Source organism: Chionomys nivalis, chromosome 8, assembly GCF_950005125.1.
Source record: "Chionomys nivalis chromosome 8, mChiNiv1.1, whole genome shotgun sequence".
In the NCBI taxonomy this organism is placed as follows: Eukaryota; Metazoa; Chordata; class Mammalia; order Rodentia; family Cricetidae; genus Chionomys; species Chionomys nivalis.
The window spans coordinates 46,056,883-46,073,558 of NC_080093.1; the positions used below are offsets into that span (position 1 = coordinate 46,056,883).

Genomic DNA, 16,676 nt, shown 5'->3' on the forward strand with positions numbered 1-16,676 from the left:
TCATGGGAGGCATCCCAGCTCTTACACAGGAGGCTCTCTGGGGGCCATGGATGATGCAGTTTACAAGATAGTGTTCAGGAGGATGATGGGATGCTGAGAGGCTTGCCAGGCTGTCCCCAGGGAGTCTGACTGAACGAGGCTGGGGGTCCCTGGGCACCGAGGTTGTACCTCCAGGCTATGCCTGTTCCCAGTCCCCACTTCTCAGCATAGAGGATGGGCAGTAGTAGATAGTCACAAGGAGGGACTGGGAACCATATTTTCATCTTAACTAGGAAAGGGGTGAGGAAAGCAGTTGGGATCTCCCAGTCGGATTATTGCTCACAGGAATAATGGGAGGCCTTGAGGCTCTATCTGCCTAGTCAGGGCTTGTTCCCTGGTCCACATCGCCTTTCACCAAGATGGGAGTCAAGAATGGGCCTCAGGGAATTCAGATGTGACAAAATGGTAGGCATTTGCCTTCTCCCCACACTCTCTCAGAAAATCCCTGGGCCCCTCAGGCTTCCTGGAGTGACAGCCCCAGCTTCTCAACACAGACCATCACAAGTGACATAAGGCAGAGAGAGGCACCTACCATGGTGAAGACACATCACCTTCTTACTGCCGGACCAGGCAGCTGTCACCCGCCTCTTGCTGAGGAGGCTCTGGCTCAAAGAGGTCAAGTCACATGTCCAAGTTCACACAGCAGTAGGGACCCTCCGTCTCTGATGTCATGCCCCGCTCTTTCTACCAAGCATGCCCAGGCCCCAAGTCATAGGAAGGCCCTCCCTGCAGCCTCTGAGAGCAAAGGCCTTCCTGTACCAAGGAGAAGTGATAGTGGCAAATACTGCACAGAGGCCAGTCACCTGCCGCAGGCCAACCCTACTGCTGTATGCCACCCACTTGGCATCTTTTGGGTCATCCTATATCTTAAGGCAGGCACTAGTATGTTCAAAGTTTGACTTGGAGCACAGAGATACTAGGCCACTCACCTCAAGCCCCCTGATTGACTGGCCGGTCAGAACTTGAAACCAGGTTTGTGGCCAGCAATGGTGGGAGCCTGGCTCCTGCCTGAACTTAGACCATAGTTTGAATCTGACCTCTGGCTCCACCTAGTGGCTAAGGAAGAATTGCACCAAACTTTTTTTTTAATTATATTTTTAATTTTTTATGTCTGTGTGAGCCTGAGGTTCACGTAACCCAGGCTGGTCTCTATTTCTATGTTGAAAAGATGGTCTTGAGCTTCTGATCTACCTGCCTCTGTCACCTGACTTCTGGGACATGTGCCACCCCACCATCAAACAGTGCTTCGTGCATGTTAGGCGAGCATGCTACCACCTGCGCTACACGCTGATGCTCCTGCTCACCCCGCCCCCCCCCCACACACACAGCTGATCTCGCTGCCCACAGGCTCTCTCCCAGGCCCACACAGGATGTGGCTTTCCATGCAGAGCCCTCTACCCCGCTTTCCCTCGGCCCACAGCAGCCCTCCCCTTCCCCTGAACGTCACTTTCTGAACCTGCAGGTTGGGGATCATGGAACTTAGACTGAGGGCTCCCAGGAGGGTGACCAGGCACACGGCACAAGTAGGCAGAGCCAGCCCAGACGACTCGAACACCAACTCCCTCTCATCTTATAGAGGCATCTCAGGCCACCATTTTCCCTTCGCTCTTGGCGGGAGCCGGGACTGTCTGGGTGGACTTTACTTTTGAAAGGGGCAGAGCATCTGTACCCACTTGCTTAGCTTTCTCAAGGCCCAGTCCTGAGGCCTAGTGAACAAGTCATTTCCATGGCAACCAAGCTGCCTAATTTTCCCTTCCCCTGCCCCAAACCTCTGTCCCAGAAGTAACCCTTAAAAGACATCAAGCTAGCCTGTACCAGGTCCCATGTTCCCCAGTGGGGAGGATTCTGTTCATCTCTAAGGTATCTGACTCCTGGTCCTCAGCTTCTGCAGCCTGGGGTCTGGAGAAGACCACGGGGTGAGGACATACTCTGTCCTGCTTATCTTTACTGTCATTGTTAACATCAGTGACCTCGCCCTGGCAGAGGGCTAAGCAACTGCCCTCCCACCTCCGGGCATCTGTGGAATATATGGGAGGGACACCGGCTTGTACTTCCTTCCGCTGCTTGAGTCTGCCAGCCTCTCCCTGAGGGCAGCAAGGGGCCAGCCAGCCGGCTGGGAAAGGGCTGTCCCTTCTGGGAACCCGACTACCAGGAAACAGCACCAATTAAGGGGCTGTGAGAGCAGGCAGGGTGGTCTGTGGTAACGGGCTGCACGGAGCAGAAGACAACCAGTCTGTACAAAGTTAGAGATAGGAAGTCACAAAGGGCCAGGCCAAGGGAAACGCAGCCTCGGGCTCCACCTCAGGCCTGATGCCTGGAAACCAGAATCCTTACCCAGGTGACCTGTGTGACTCTGTGTGCATATTGCTACTTGAAGACAGGTCAGGCTAGCAGGAAATGGTGGGTCTGGGTAGGTAGGGGTGGCTAGAACCCTGCCTCCACAGGAAGGGAGTCAAGGAGCCCTGTTACGTCCAGTAGAAAGACAAGGTGCTGGGTTCCCACCACAACCCTCTCCAAGCCCTGGAGGAACTTCTGGTCCACCAGATCTCAACCGGTTCTTGTCTGCTAACTTGCTATGCCTGTCCATGGGCCTCCCTCTAGGGATTAACCCAGCGTCTCTCTGGGAAGTACAAGTAGCTGTGACGTATTGTTACCACCAGGGGGTGCCATGAGAACCGCAACCCCAGCTTTGGAAAACAACCTAGACTGAGATCGAAGGCCTGACAGCAACAAAGAGCAACTGAGGTCACTGGTGGGCTACAAGGCAGTCTTACGTCTCTCCCCAAGGGAATGCCATTGGAGGAAAGGGACACCTGCCTCAGACAGCCTATCCTCCCAGGATGTAAACGTCCTGTATGCATAGGTTTCTTAGTCTTTTCCTCAGTTCAGAAAAGGATCAAAGGGAGACGAATGAGGAAACGGAGGCATAGAAAGGCATTTTGATGAAGAGATGGGAAAAGAAACCAGGCCTCATTTGGTCAGCCTACAGTGACAGCCATCGTGCTGGAACTGAGTATCTAAGTCTCTGAGTTGCCTACTTCTGCCCCCCTCCCAGCCCATCCCCAACCCTTCTCACCATGAGCATCTCGCTGGTCAGGGAGTTGACGAGGTCCGAGACAGAGGAACGGGGCTCCGTTCTGCGGTCAGACTCATCGTGAGGTGTCTGGCCAGGCACTGGGGCTGTGTTCACAGCCTTCCCTCCTGCAGGCAACCTAAAGGTTGGGGGCGGGGGAAGAGTTCCAGTGAGCATGGCCTGCAGGTTGGTTTGGGTTGGACTCCATGGGCCTGGGTGGTCACAGGATCTTCTCTGAGAACTCAGCCCTTGTCCCCTCCTGTGAGCCAGCAGGAGTGAAACCCCTGTTCACAGAAAGCCTGGTTTCCCTGAAGACCTGCGCTCAGGGCTCGTCTTCCTGAGCCTCTGCCTCAGGTGATTGGTTGAGCTGCCCTGTGGGGGCTGTTTAGGGGAGTCTTCATTCTTCCTGTAACCTCCCCCACACACAACCCCCCTGCCCCGAGCTCTGGCTTACATGGCTATTCTCTGAACTCCCCTGCTCAGCAGACGCCTGTTCCACCTAGTCTGGAAAGGGGGAGGCGCCAGGAGACCTGTCCAGGTGTCTCTCCACGTCATTGCCCTCTGCAAACACTCCATAGCCTCTCTCCCAGAGCCCCACCTGTGTTTGCTCAGCCTCGGCAGAGCCAAGGTGTTCTTCACCCTGTAGCCAAGGTGAGGCTGGGACCACTGTCCGCATGGCTCTGTCTGGCAGTGTCTGCTGTAACAGAAGTGATCTTTTGCTGTCTCATGCAGTACTAGTCACGTGCTTGGAATCTATACACTTGCCATGTGGCTCGTGTGAAGGAGTACTGTGTGTGTGTCCGTATGTGTATAATATGCACATGTATGTGCATGTATGTGGAAGCCTTGACTGTCATTCCTCAGTTGCTGTCTTGTTTTAGATACAAGGTCTCTCATTGGTCTGTGGCTTGCAAAGTCTGGCTAGCCAGGGAGCCCCAGGAACCTGCCTGACTTCACCCCCTCCCCCCAGTACAGAGCTTACAGGCCCACCATGCCCTGCTTTTCTTTTGACATAGGTCCTAGGGGCTCAGCCTTACGCTTGTGCAGCAAGTCTCTCACTTACTGAGCTATCGCTCCCGACCTGAGCATGAAAGTTTAAATCTGATTTAATACAAGCTCTTTTACGGGCTGAAGGTGTAGCTGGATGGTAAAGGGCTTGCATAGCCAACACTGATCAAGACCTTAGTTCTGTTTCTAACATGACACAAAAGAAACACACGGCGCCCATTCAGCTTGAATAGCCGTTTTTTGGGTAGGCACGTGATAACCTCATGCTCCCCTGTCTCCACCATGCTCCCCACTCACACAGCACATTTGATAAGACTCTTACCCTGAGTCAGAGAAAGACAGGCCACCACCTAGCCGGCAACCATGTCTACACCCAGTGCCATGCTGGTCCAAGGGGCTGGGATCTCTGGTTTAACAGCCAGGCTCCATTCAGCTGGGACTTGGGAAAAGACAACTAAGACCCTGCCCAGGGACCAGGCTGGAATGTCTCATGAGAAGGAAGAGGTAGGGACAGGCTGTGAGGAAGTAATGGCATAAGGCTTGGGGCAGGCTAAAATTAAATGGCTTTGAGAACACAGAGCCACACAGACTGGATACAAGCCACATCCCCTGGCACAGACCAGCTTGGAGTACACGGGCGGCCACAGCAGGCAGAGACAGACATGCTCAGAATATGCCAGGCCCTGGGGGAAGACACCAGGATCCAACAACAGGGCGTGCACACACAGACACACGTACATACACATAAAAAGTCACACAAGCCCAACAGACACCTAGAGCAACAGGGAGAAGACGGGCGACGGGCAGGACAGCCAGAGCCTCGGTGGTGACACACACAGCTGGAGGCACACTTAGATCCCCAAAAGGGGAGACCCAGCCATGCGAAAGTGTTCGTGTGAATTGGAACAAAAGAGAAGCAGGAAAGGCAGGGACAGCGGGTCATCAGGTGCACTATCCACCTGCCGGGAGACCCTGGCCTTGCTCTGTAACAGCACTGCATGCCCGCCCACCTGCCTGCCCTCTCCCTGGACACCCTAGAGGTGTGGACACACCAGTGCACGGAGTGGCAGGCACACACGGGGTCCCACCCCCGACAACCACACACACGCACATGGACATGTGCTCACACAGACAGGCACGGGGAGGAAGAGGAGACTGAAATAGCTGGAGAGGTAAAGTCAGGTTAAAAATAGAGCGGGAGAGGAGAGAGCGTGAGATTGACTGCTGAAGGTATGAGAAAGTCGGAGTTATTTTGGCCACACCACAGCGTCAGCATAGCTGCAAAGCAGCCTGGGAAAAGATGGTCAGCACCCCTGAAGCTGTCGGAGGTCACAGGACAGAGAGATAGACATAGGGAGAGGCATAAGGAGAGGCCGAGGGGCTGGTCACTGGCCCGGGGACACCCCTGTGAGGAGCAGATGGAGGAAGGAGATAGAGAGAAAGACAGAGAAGGAGAGGAGAGGCTAAGAAAGGTTAGTCAGACGTGTGGAGAGGCTGCTGGGTGGACAAGGGAACTAGGAGGAGCGTGGCGGCTGACAGGAGAGGCAGAGAGGAGGCGGGGGACACACAGAGGTGGAAGAAACATGGTGGCTTCGGAGGAGGCGAGCAATGGTGGTGGCCTGGTCCACTCTGCCCCCCACTCAGGGTGGGGGTGGGGCCACGGTGGAAACCATTTGGATCCCAAGGAGCAAAGGTGAATGAGATGCTGGAAGGATGGCTGAGCACGCAGTGGGTGGCGTGGGAGCATGAGTGTGACAGACACAGCAAGGGTCTCCAGCCCCACCCCACTCCTTCGCTCAAGAGTACCTTGAGGGATATGCTGAGGCCCAGGGCTTGGGGCATCCTGGAAGGGAGCCTTCTGGAGCACCAAGAATTGTTGGGTGGGTTGGAAGCAGACTGTTCCTCGCAACCCCCGCAGCCTGTTGGACACCCACTTTCTTTACCTGCGCCCTGGAGTGGCTTCTCCCCACAGAGCTCTGTCTCACAGGACCCTGTTGCTTAACAGACCAAGGCGGCTGAGACTCTCTCCAATAGCAGCCATGACGCCTGGTCAAGGGGTCAGCTGGGGTGGAGAGGGCATGCTTTAGAGGATGGGACAGATGGGTTGGCCTGTGGCTGTAAGGCCCCAAGGTCAAATGGGTGGGTCCCTAAGGTGCTATGGTCTGGCCCAGACAGACGCACCTATGCCAAGCTATGGGGGAGGGGCACCGATAGGGAGGAATCACTTGCGTCTGCAGCCCCTTGAAGCTGCCCACCACTTGGAGACACCCCAAGAGCTGTGAGAAATGAGTTTCGAATATGGGAGGGCGTGAACAGGTGGGGATGGCATGTGTCCACTCGGAAAGTGAGGCCAGGTGGTGGGGAGGGCCCAAGGCATGCCTCCACCTCCACACCCCTTTCCTAGGCAGGCAGAGGACAAGCTGATGTCATGATCAGAAGGGATGGGTAACTAAAATATGGAGACCTGAGCGGCGAGGAGGTATAAATAGGCTGTTGGGTGAAGATGGAGCCGGTTAATTAACACATGGGTGATGTGAAATCTCGTTTCCAGCCTGCATCTGCTCCCTCACACTTCACACACCCCCCCCCCCCCACCGCGAGCCCTCCCTGGCAAAGGGCTTGGGTTCTTAGCAGGCTTTCAGAGGGCTCCAGTACCCCCCCGCCCCCACATCCTCTTGTTCCTGGCCCCACCCCTCTCCTCGGGGCCCTCTGGCCTGCTTGGTGCCCATCTTTGAGACCCTGTGGCTTCTGTCAGACCCAGGTGGGTAGGGGGTGGCCGGCTCTGCTGCTCCCCCAGTCCGTGCTTCACATGCATGGGGCTCGGGGAGTGATGCCAGCTGTGCCACCAAGTGAAAGGACAGGTCTCACTCTCCCCTCCTACTCTCTAGGGACATCTGACCCACTAGACATGCAACACGGATTCTGGGTGGGAAGGGAAGAGAGGGCTGGTCTCCAGAAGCCGCTGTGAGACAGCCAGTCAGCCATCACATACAGCCTGTATCCCCTTCCCTAAGTTACATACCCCTGGCAGCAGCCTGGGGCAGTCCCTTCCTGTCCCCAACAGCCTCTAATGAGCATCGGGCTTGCCAGTCTAAATCTGATCTCTGTCTAGCTCACAGGGTCTGACAAGTGCCTCAGTCCTTGGGTCCATTTTCTCATTAGAAGCTTCATGTGTCCCTCAGAGGTCACCCTGCTCAATCCTTCATTTGACAGAGGCAGAGGCTGAAGCCTAGGCAGGGTTTCTGACTTGTCTGAGGTCACAAAGTGAGGCTCTGGCTAAACCAATGCTGGCCCACGTGCCCTACCACAGACCCTTGGTCTCATGGGAAGCAGAGCTGGGCACAAGCAGATGTGAATCCAGCCTAAGGCCACATCAAGGGAACAAGTAGGTAAGGACTCCACCTTTAGGAGTGCTAAGAAACCCTGCAACCTGCAACCCTCCCTTTACCTATGAGGCAGTGCCCAGCCACTCCTCGACACAGAGGACAGCAGGAGATGCTTTCCTGAACTGCAGGTGATGAAGGCTAGGAGGTATAGCCTGTACCTCAGCCACCTGACTATTGTCAGTCTTCACAGGGAGCCTGGCAGGACCAGACCTTGCTGTAAATAGCTGGCCCCACTTTCCATTCCTGGAGGCTGTGCTCAGGGGTCACCCTTCTGGTTCCTTCTGGTCACCAGGCCTCTCCCATTGTTCCTCACCCCAGACCCTCCCCACCAGGAGCTCCTCTTCCATGGCTGAGTAGCACAACAGGCCCTACAGGCCAGAAGGAGGTTGAGGTGGAGAGGATGCGGAAGAACAGGCTTATGCCATTCCTCAGTATCTCCCCTCACTCACCAACCGCCAGAGAAACAGGGATTTCTGGATTGGGGAGGGGGGTAGAAATGAAAGATGGAGGGGCGGCATAGGGAGGCAAGCAGGGAGATGGGGCCCAGGAGGCTGGGCTTGCTCCAGGCCAGGATAAGCATGCTTGGGGAGCAGGCTTGATCCAGAATGGTCCCAGGATGGTCCCTTCATCGACCCAAGGGACACCACTGAAGTGGTCAGGGGACAGAACACCAGCAGGAGGACTTCTCCTCCCATCTGCTGAAGACACCACCACCTCGTCCAGCAGTCGGGGCCAGGTGAGGCAGGTGGCCTCTCCGTGCCTCCTTCTCTGCCGCTGCCGCCGCCGCCGCAGACCTCGCCCGTGCTCGTACCTCTTGTCCCCCTGAGCGTTCTGGTTCTGCTGGGTTCCTGGGTTTTGCAGGTCAGGGATATTGGCAAAGTCATCCTGTTCCGAAAGCCCTAATACCAGGGATAGCACCACCATCCGGCCTTCCCTGCCCAGGATGGGCAGCCCAGCAGCCGGGGTGAAAGGAGGCGGCACCATTGGCAGGGGCAAGGGTGAGGGGAGGAGAGAGAGACAGAAACAAAGAGAGAGAGGAGAAAAAGCGTAAGAAACTGGCCGTGGAGAAAAGAAACCAATCTTCAGAACTGTAAATGGTTGGAGAACAGGGCGGAGGGGAGGAGAGGGGAGGGTCCAGCTGGCCTTGGGCCAAGAGCTCTCGGGCAACGGGTAACGTGGGGAAGGGGCTAGGCACAGGCCTGAGGAGAGGACTTAGATATCTGGGATAGTCCCCAGGGAACACACAGGCTGGAGAGTGGAGCAGAGGCCCTGGGACATGGTATCTCCAGCTGAAGTCACTCTGATTGTCTGTTCCCTGGGAGAAGGGGAGAGGCTCTCAGTATCTTGTACAGGGCATGCTCCCTGGAGGTTCAGGCCACAGGAGAAGTACTAGAGAAAAATCTGACACCCAATGGGCATTGTACACTGTGCTCAGGGATGCCCTTCATAAATTTTGGGGTCATGGTCACCAAGATGTCCTTGAAGCCAGCATAGCGGCTTCTTCCAGGCTTCCAGATATACAGCCCATCATTAGGAGAATTCCAATTCTCTCCCTTCTGGGATCCTAGGCATAGCAGGACTTCTCTCTTATCCACGTCCCCAGAGAATCAGAGAATGACTGGAGGCCTCCAGGACCTGTTCAATGGAGGCCTTTCCGAGGAGAAGCAGTTCAGACGGCGTCAGGGAAAAAAGGTGAAGAGAAAGTCCAGAAACGTGGCGATGTCTGGGCACGCTTTGGCAGGGCCGCAGGGAGCCTGTGTCTGCAGTGGAGACACGGCTCTGAGGGAAGGTAGCCAAAGCAGAGTGCTGGGCAGGTATCAACAGGATGAGAGGGACTCCGAGAGGATGTGTGGGCAGCAGCTCGGTGTCTGAGGTCACACAACTCGAGTGTGGAGACCTCCCCAGGGAACCACTGCGTGGAGCTTTGCTGGTGTCACAGGCACTTCCTGGAAGGAAATGCAAATTCTGGTGGCTGTTCTCCCCGAAAGCCACTGAAGTCTGAGTTGGCAGGGGCTCTGTAGAGCTTGAGAGAACCTCCGTAGAGCCCATCGGAACGAAGAGTTGAAGCATTCTCTGACGGGGCAGGCATGAAAGCATGCCTCAAGAACGGCCAAGGGAAAGACAGGGAGACTGACAGAATGTTCCAGAAGTGGGTGGATCTTAGGTCAGGAATCTATCACTTCAGGCACTGATGGAAAGCAAGAGCTTCTGTGATTAATCCCCAGGGAGACTGTCGAAATGGGAACTCAGGCCAGACATAGCGTCTGGGGTCAGAGGGCACAAGAGTTGTGGAAAAGGAGAGCCGCCCCCGGGGTCTGAGTGAGGGGAGGAAGCTAAGCCCGGAGGGGCTCTTCTTCAGAGTCTTTATCTTGGGCACAGCCACACCAAGCTGACACTTGTGCTGGCCTCTAACTTTGGGGGCTCGACTCTCCCCTTCCCTCAGGCTAGGTCCTGGCTTCTTTTGTTCCTGACTATAGCTATTGTCTGAGTTGGTAAAATTCCATTTGGCTGTTCTGGAGCTAGTTGAGCTGAGGGAAGGCGAACCCAATGAAAACACGTGGTTTTTTTTTCCCCAGTTAATGCATTTTTCAGATACTGCTTTTGGTCTTCTTTAAAACGGAGCTGTTCCTCTGCATAAATACCCAGATTGTCATTCTCTGCAGCTTCGCAGGCCACGAGGGCAAGGACGAGGAGCAGAGCTGGACTTGGGGGAGACACACTGGTCTGGTTGGAAGGGGCTGAATGTATCAAGTGGGAAAAATGCACCCTGCATGCGTGGGAGGGCAAGTTCCTGCAGGGCCTGGATGGGCCTCACAAGGGGGCAATGGGGCCTCTATGGGTGAAGAATCTCAGCAATAGAGCAGCTAAACTGCAAGGCGGGGGTCGGCACACCTCAGCCTGTCAACGGTTCTGTATAGTCCACAAGCTAGGAACAGTTTCTGTAATCTAAAAACATTGGGGGGGGGGAAAGTCTTATGTGGTAGAGACTGAACGTGTCCTGCAAAGTTGAAAGTGTCCGGCTTTTACAAAGTATGCAGCCCCTTATTGTGAGGGGTAAGTAGAAGATGTGCCGAGTTTAGAGGTGGCCAGTAGGTAAGAGAGTACGGGAGCTGCTGTGGGGACAGAATCGTGGGTATACGTGATGCTGGCATTTAACTCATGCCCATCAGAATTCTGGTTGGTTAGGAAGGTGGTGGGCTGGGAGAGTTGGCATCTGGGTTTCTCCTGCTGCTGGGCAAACTTAGTGATTGCAAGAAGAATAGGAAGAGGGTGGGCATACTCCCTGCTAAGGTCTGGTGGGAACCAGCTGACCCTCAGTTCTGTTCAAGCCATAGCAGAACCAGATCTCTTGATCTCCTACTCCGTGGCCACAGTACCCATCCCAGAACAATGCACTGCCAATTCAGGAGGCTTTGCTGGACATCTTCTCTGTTGCAGCACTCGATTGCCTTCCCTGAGGGCAGTTGGACAGGTTGCCCTAATTTCTCAGGGGCAGCCTTGGGAAGAATGGCTGGTGGGCCATGGTACAGGCCTCTTGCAAGTATGTGTGGGCACCTAGTTCTTTTGGAGGACCTTTCCAAGGGTGGCTCTTGTCTGAGCTGGAAGCTCTGGCTGGGCTCTCAGATGGGGATAGAACATGTTTTGGGAAACTTGCTTGCCTTCTGGAAGCCCTGTATCTTTCTGGTGAGCTTTGCCTTGGCCTTCTCTTCTTCCTCCCAGACTTAATGGTGCGGGTCTATACCTAAGAGGCCTTCCAGGGAAGACCCGGGTGACGGGAATGATCTCCTTATGGCTGGAACAAAGCCACACCTCTCAGTTTCGACAGTGACTACCTCTGCGAGGGTATGTGGTGGGGCAAGTGTCAGGGAAGCAGCTAAGGTCAGCTCTGGCTAGCATGGTATTTCTTTTCCAAGCTGGGTTCTTGAGAGAAATACCATACTTGGCATCTTTGGGGCGTGGCTCAGATTTGTCCTCGGGGGAGGGGGCATTATGATAGGGCTGCGATCAGGGATGGATGGACAGGGAGGTGATGGGGTGGGGGTGGGGTGGGGTGGGGAGGATGCATGGGGCAGAAAGGTCAACAGAGTCTAGTTACAGACAGGAGGGGCATTGCAGCGAGGACTGCAGGACTCTGGATTCGGTGACAGGGATGGCTTGGGGAGGGGAGGAGGAAAGGGCAGCGTGATGCATGGCTGGCGAGGTGACAAGAGCAGCTGGTGACTGTTGGTGGGGTGGGAGGGGCAGGTCTCAGGGACCTCCAGAGCGCTTAAATATGTGTTCTCACTAAACTTTAGAGAGGGGCTTCTCTTCTCAAGCCTCAGCAGCAGTTGGAGAGTTCTAGGGTCCTCAGAGTTCTGGGGGCTCTGATACAAATCCTTTCATGGTGGCGCTCCAGATATCAGCCACAAAAGTCTGGGGAGGGGAACCCCTAAACCTGCCAGCCACACTGTGGGAATATATGTATTCCCACATGGAGGAACAAGATTGTCCTGCTCCAGCTGCTCCCAAGGAGATTTGGAGGGGAAAAGGCCAGGTTGGGGAGGTGGGGAGCTGGCCCACTCAAGGGGAGGACTTACAGGAAGGATTTCATGTCCAAGCCTCGGTTTCGAATCTGCCCCACCACGTGGTCCCAGCTGCCTGGGTTGGAACGGCTGCGGCCCCCAGCTGCCCGGTACTTGGAGCCGGCCGAGGTGCCCTGCCGAGCCTGACCCCGGCCATAGGCCCGGGGGTTGGAGCCCGGTGCCGAGGCTGCATGGGCCTGCAACTGGCCCAGGCTCTGGCTGGTAGTAGGCTGGCTGGGCTGCCGGCCCCGCTGGTTCTGGCTCAGCGGCTGCTGCAGGCTCTGCTGCCGCATCAGTGTGCGGGGTCGCTGGCATTTCGGCTCTCCCGTGGAGCTGGGGATAGACTCAAGGGTAGTGGCCGTGGACAGGGTGGAGTCCTCGAAACTTGGGGCGGGTGGAGGAGAGGAGAGAAAGGAGAAGCAGGTGAAGGGATCACAGTGGAAGAGAAAGAAGCCGAGGGCCAGGGCTGGGAGGCCCCAGTGCAGGGCGCGCTCGGCAGGACCTCGCCAGGCCTCCATCGGAGTAGTCACTGCTGCAGTCGCTGCCACCACCTCACCCACCCTGAGGTCCCCAGGCTGGCCCCACCCGCCCACCTTTGGACATAGCTCGCTGGTTCCCCAGTACCTGTCTGGGCCAACCTCTCTGCCGGTCTGAGTGGGCCACAGGAGCTGTGGCAGCTGCGTGGTGAAGGCAGGTCCCCAGAGCCCTATGACTGTCTGTCATGTTGGAATGGGAGGGACAGGGAGCTGCCGCCACCCCTCTGTCATCTCACTAGGGGGACACTAGGAACAGCTGCCTGTGTGTTCTAGGTACTACTGTCCTTTGGAGACAGAAAGAAATCCAGGCCAGTACAGAGCTGGCCTAGTAATGGCTGAGGAGGCAGGGCAGCCATTCCTCATGCTTTGTTAAGGAAAAGAAGACAGACTCACATATAGAAGCCTGCCCTGTGGCCGGAGCAGAGCTACTGGTTCAGCCTCACCCTAATTCTGACCGATAGTGAGCGATCTTGCTTTTTACATCTAAGAGGATGTCTATGCAATGGCCCACCAGCATCTTTAAATGGGCTGGGTGAAGCAGGGCAGGAACAGACGGGAAAACAGCCTGGCTGTGAGGTGGTGTAGCGCCAGAGAGACCTGAGTTCAAAGCTCACCTTGGCCACTTACTAACTGGGCAACTTTGAATGAGCTTTTATACCTCTTTGGGCCTTAGTTTCTCTGCTGTAGACAAATGTACAAAAGAGCCCATCAATGGTCTTCTTCAGAGCTGAGGTCAGGGCTGTAACACTAACTGCTACCATGCTAGGGTTTGGGGGTAGGAACTTGTGTTTTGCCTTAAGGTTTTGTGTTTCTGCCTGTTTTTGCTTTGGCTAGAGATTTAGCAATTCCCATGACAGGACTGGAGGCAAGCTGTCACCCAAGTACCAGGGAGTCAAACTAGGCACTGTCCTGAGTAAGTCCCTTCTCCCTGGGTCTGAGGTTCCAGCCTCCTCTTCCTTTCCCAATATAGCTGTCTGGAACTGGGGGAGGTGAACTCTGATCTATAAGCTGAATCTGGTCCACTCTGCTTTTATAAACAAAGCTTTATTGAAACTCAGATGATGGCATTTGCTTACATCCCACTTGTGGCTGCTTTTCTGCTTAATGGCAAAGCTAAGCAGTGTGAAAGACGTGGCCTTGGCTTGCAAAGCCTAAATATTTCCTAGATGTCACTCGGCCCTTTACTGAGAGAGCTGGTCCCTCCTGCTCTAGGGCCATGGGATAGCCAAATACATCTATTGTAGTAGTCGAAGGAGGGCCCAGGGCCCTTGGGAGCCACGTTCACCACAGCAGCCAAACCTCAGCCATGCTCACCCCCTGAACTTACTCTGGGAACCAAAAGACAATAGTTAGGTGGCCCCTGTGGGCTGGGCAAATAAAGAGAGAGAGGGGGAGGGAGAGAGAGAGGAGAGAGAGAGAGAGAGAGAGAGAGAGAGAGAGAGAGAGAGAGAGAGGACAGAATGAGAAAAGAAAGCAAAACATGGCTGTAGCTGGGGTTCTAGGCAGGCAGCAGCCTGGCCTGACTTGGGCTTGGAATCAGGGCTCTCCCCAGGGCAGGCCTAGGTCTGTCCAGCCTTGGTAGGCCCACAGCTCAATGGGGACAGGCCAGCTGGGGGAGGGGTGCACACCGTCTTCTCTGTCTCCTTGCCGACCTCATTTCAGTTTTCTATCACATCCAAAATTAGTCCAATTTACAACCTTTCAGTCACAGGAAACTAAAGCTGGGTGCTCCAGGCCTGAAGCCAGTGAGCGAATGCCAAGGAAGCCCAGTCAACCCTGAGCCTGGCGTGGGCAGCCTGGGGGCGGGGGGAGGGTGTAGCTCTCTAGTGGGGTGTGAGGCATCCATCTCTAGGGACATTCCTGAGACCATGTATCAGGAGGAAATGGACTTGTGACCACTCAAGGCAATGAGCAAATGAGGTCTCAGCCTGGTATCCTCCGTATTTCGATGTGTGCGGCGGTGGGGGGGGGGGGGGCACGACTTCTGAAGAGAGCCAGGAAGGCCTTGAATTGAGCTGGATAGACCAACACTAAGAAGGCATCAAGGCTGTCGGCCTTCTCACGGGAGGCTCTTTCCCTGGCTGGGAATGAGACAGGGTCAACAGCTCACAGTGGAGCCTACATTCGAATCTGTGTGGTGCTCATGGTTCAGAGGACCTGGGGATTGGAAGGGTTCTACTGTGGGACCCTGGAAGTTCTGAAAGCCAAGAGGAGAATCAGGCAGCCTTGGTGGGAAGACAGATCAGGCTTGTGCCAACTGCCCACAACTGCTTGGCAAGCCCAGGAAGTCATTAAAAAAAGGACAGGCTCTTCTGACCCCCCTTTGACACTTGAAATGAGCTGCTTGCTGGGGCTCAACAATCTTAACCCTCAAGAACTCCTAATAGAGGGACAGCTCACTGACCAAGGCAGGGTCAGCCAGTGGGGATGGCTGCGATGAGATGGGTCTGCAGCAGCCTTGTGCTGCTCAGAGATGAAACCCTGTGGCAGATGGCGTCATGGTACAAGCAAGCCTGGGACAAGCAGATGAAATCGTTCAAAATGGAACGGCTCAAGGCTGGGTCTAGAGCCATCAGCTGGCCAAAAGAGGAAAGGCCCACCGGCTGATGAGCGGTGTAAACACAGGTAGAGATGGGCCTGCTCCCCGGGATGGGATGGTCCCACAGTGGGACAGCCAAGGGCCTGTTGACCACAGAGGGATGACCTGATGGCTGAGATGGGGTGGCCAGTCAAAGAGGATGGGATGGCCCAAGGACTGGAGTGAAGCTGCTCTGGGGACAGAGAATGGAATGACCTGGTCACTGGCAAAGGAAGACATTAATGGGAGGCTGCAGAGGCCTGAATGAGAGAGCGTATGGCTGAGTTGGTTGTGCCTGATGGCGAGGACGATGAAAGCGTCTCGTGAAGGGATGGAATGAACCAGGGGCCGAGGACGGCACCTCTGGGGGCAGCAGCGGGCATGCCAGGGGTCCCGCTGTCCACCCTGGTGGGGGCAGGCCTGAGCTCAGGGCTCTGGCAGCCATGGGGTGCCATCACTCACTTGGACAAGTTGAGCTTCCCTGCGGCCAGGTGGCTCTGCACCATCCGCCAGCGGCCTCTCCCCGCCTTGCCACTGCTGCCCGGCTCGCTGGGGGCAGCCCCGCCGCTTCTCAAGGCGTCCTCTCCGGGTGGTGGCACCGGCGCCGGCTTCTCCCCCAGCCGGCCTTCCCGCTCCACCGCCAGCCCCGCCGCCGCAGTGGCCACTTTGGCGCCTGACAGGAGGGTGCCACTGGAGGCGTGTAGGAGGCAGCCAGGCCAGAGGAGCACCGGGGGTGGCGGTGGGGGAGAGAGGGCAGGCCACACATGGGGGTGGGAGGGGGAAGAAGAGGAAAGACATCGACAGATAAAAGGAAGAAAGAGACAGTGAGAGAGGAGGAGAGAAACAGACGGACAAGAGACAGACAGAGAGAAAGAGAGACATCAGCACTGCAAATGGGTTAACAGTGGAGCCTGCAGAGGAGAGAGGGGGACCGGGCGGGCTGGGGTCAGAGAACAACGCACCACGACAATGGAGGGGGGCCCCTCCCCACCGCCTAGGGCAGGAGCGGTGGGGGTTGGGGGAGGGCAGCCACCTCCAACTCTATCCCACAGGACAACGAAGGGTTAACGACGGAGGAAGAGCGGGCTGTCCAGGCCAGGAGGCCCCCAGGCAGGGAGAGAGAGAAAGCCGTGTTAGTCAGAGTTCATCACCACCACCACCACCATCACCGCCACCACCACGAACCACCGACCACCGACCACCGACCACCAGCAGCCACGGCCGCAGCACACAGCGGGGAGGAAAAAGCGAGCCACAACCGAGAGGGAGGGACCAAAACGGGCAACCCCATCCTGACTGCACAGAGGGTGGGGGGCCAGGGGGCGTGGCTGGGGACCAGGTGTGGCTGCGGAGGGGGCTCTCCTGCATGGGTGGCCCTGGGGAGGTGACAGCAGAGGAACAGGCAGGCGAGGGGGGCAGGAGGGGTTGCTCGTCTCCATGGCCAGCCTGCCCATGGGATGAATGGAGGGGTGAGTGAAGGGAGAGGAGCCAGAG

The 16,676-nt window shown here is 56.2% G+C and overlaps 1 protein-coding gene across 5 annotated transcripts in view; it reads right to left on the reverse strand.

Moving 5' to 3' along the window:
* The window catches only part of Syt7 (synaptotagmin 7), a 61,203-nt gene that overhangs the window by 12,391 nt on the left and 32,136 nt on the right, over positions 1-16,676 (reverse strand). For 2 of the 5 annotated variants that reach the window (XM_057779256.1, XM_057779257.1), the window contains 4 exons: positions 15,645-15,872; positions 12,084-12,452; positions 8,318-8,440; positions 3,116-3,251 (listed from right to left, as the gene is read on the reverse strand). In XM_057779256.1, the coding sequence (XP_057635239.1) occupies positions 3,116-3,251; positions 8,318-8,440; positions 12,084-12,452; positions 15,645-15,872 (856 nt within the window). The remainder of the gene's footprint in view (positions 1-3,115; positions 3,252-8,317; positions 8,441-12,083; positions 12,453-15,644; positions 15,873-16,676) is intronic. The other 3 variants (XM_057779259.1, XM_057779260.1, XM_057779258.1) reach the window with 2 other exon arrangements.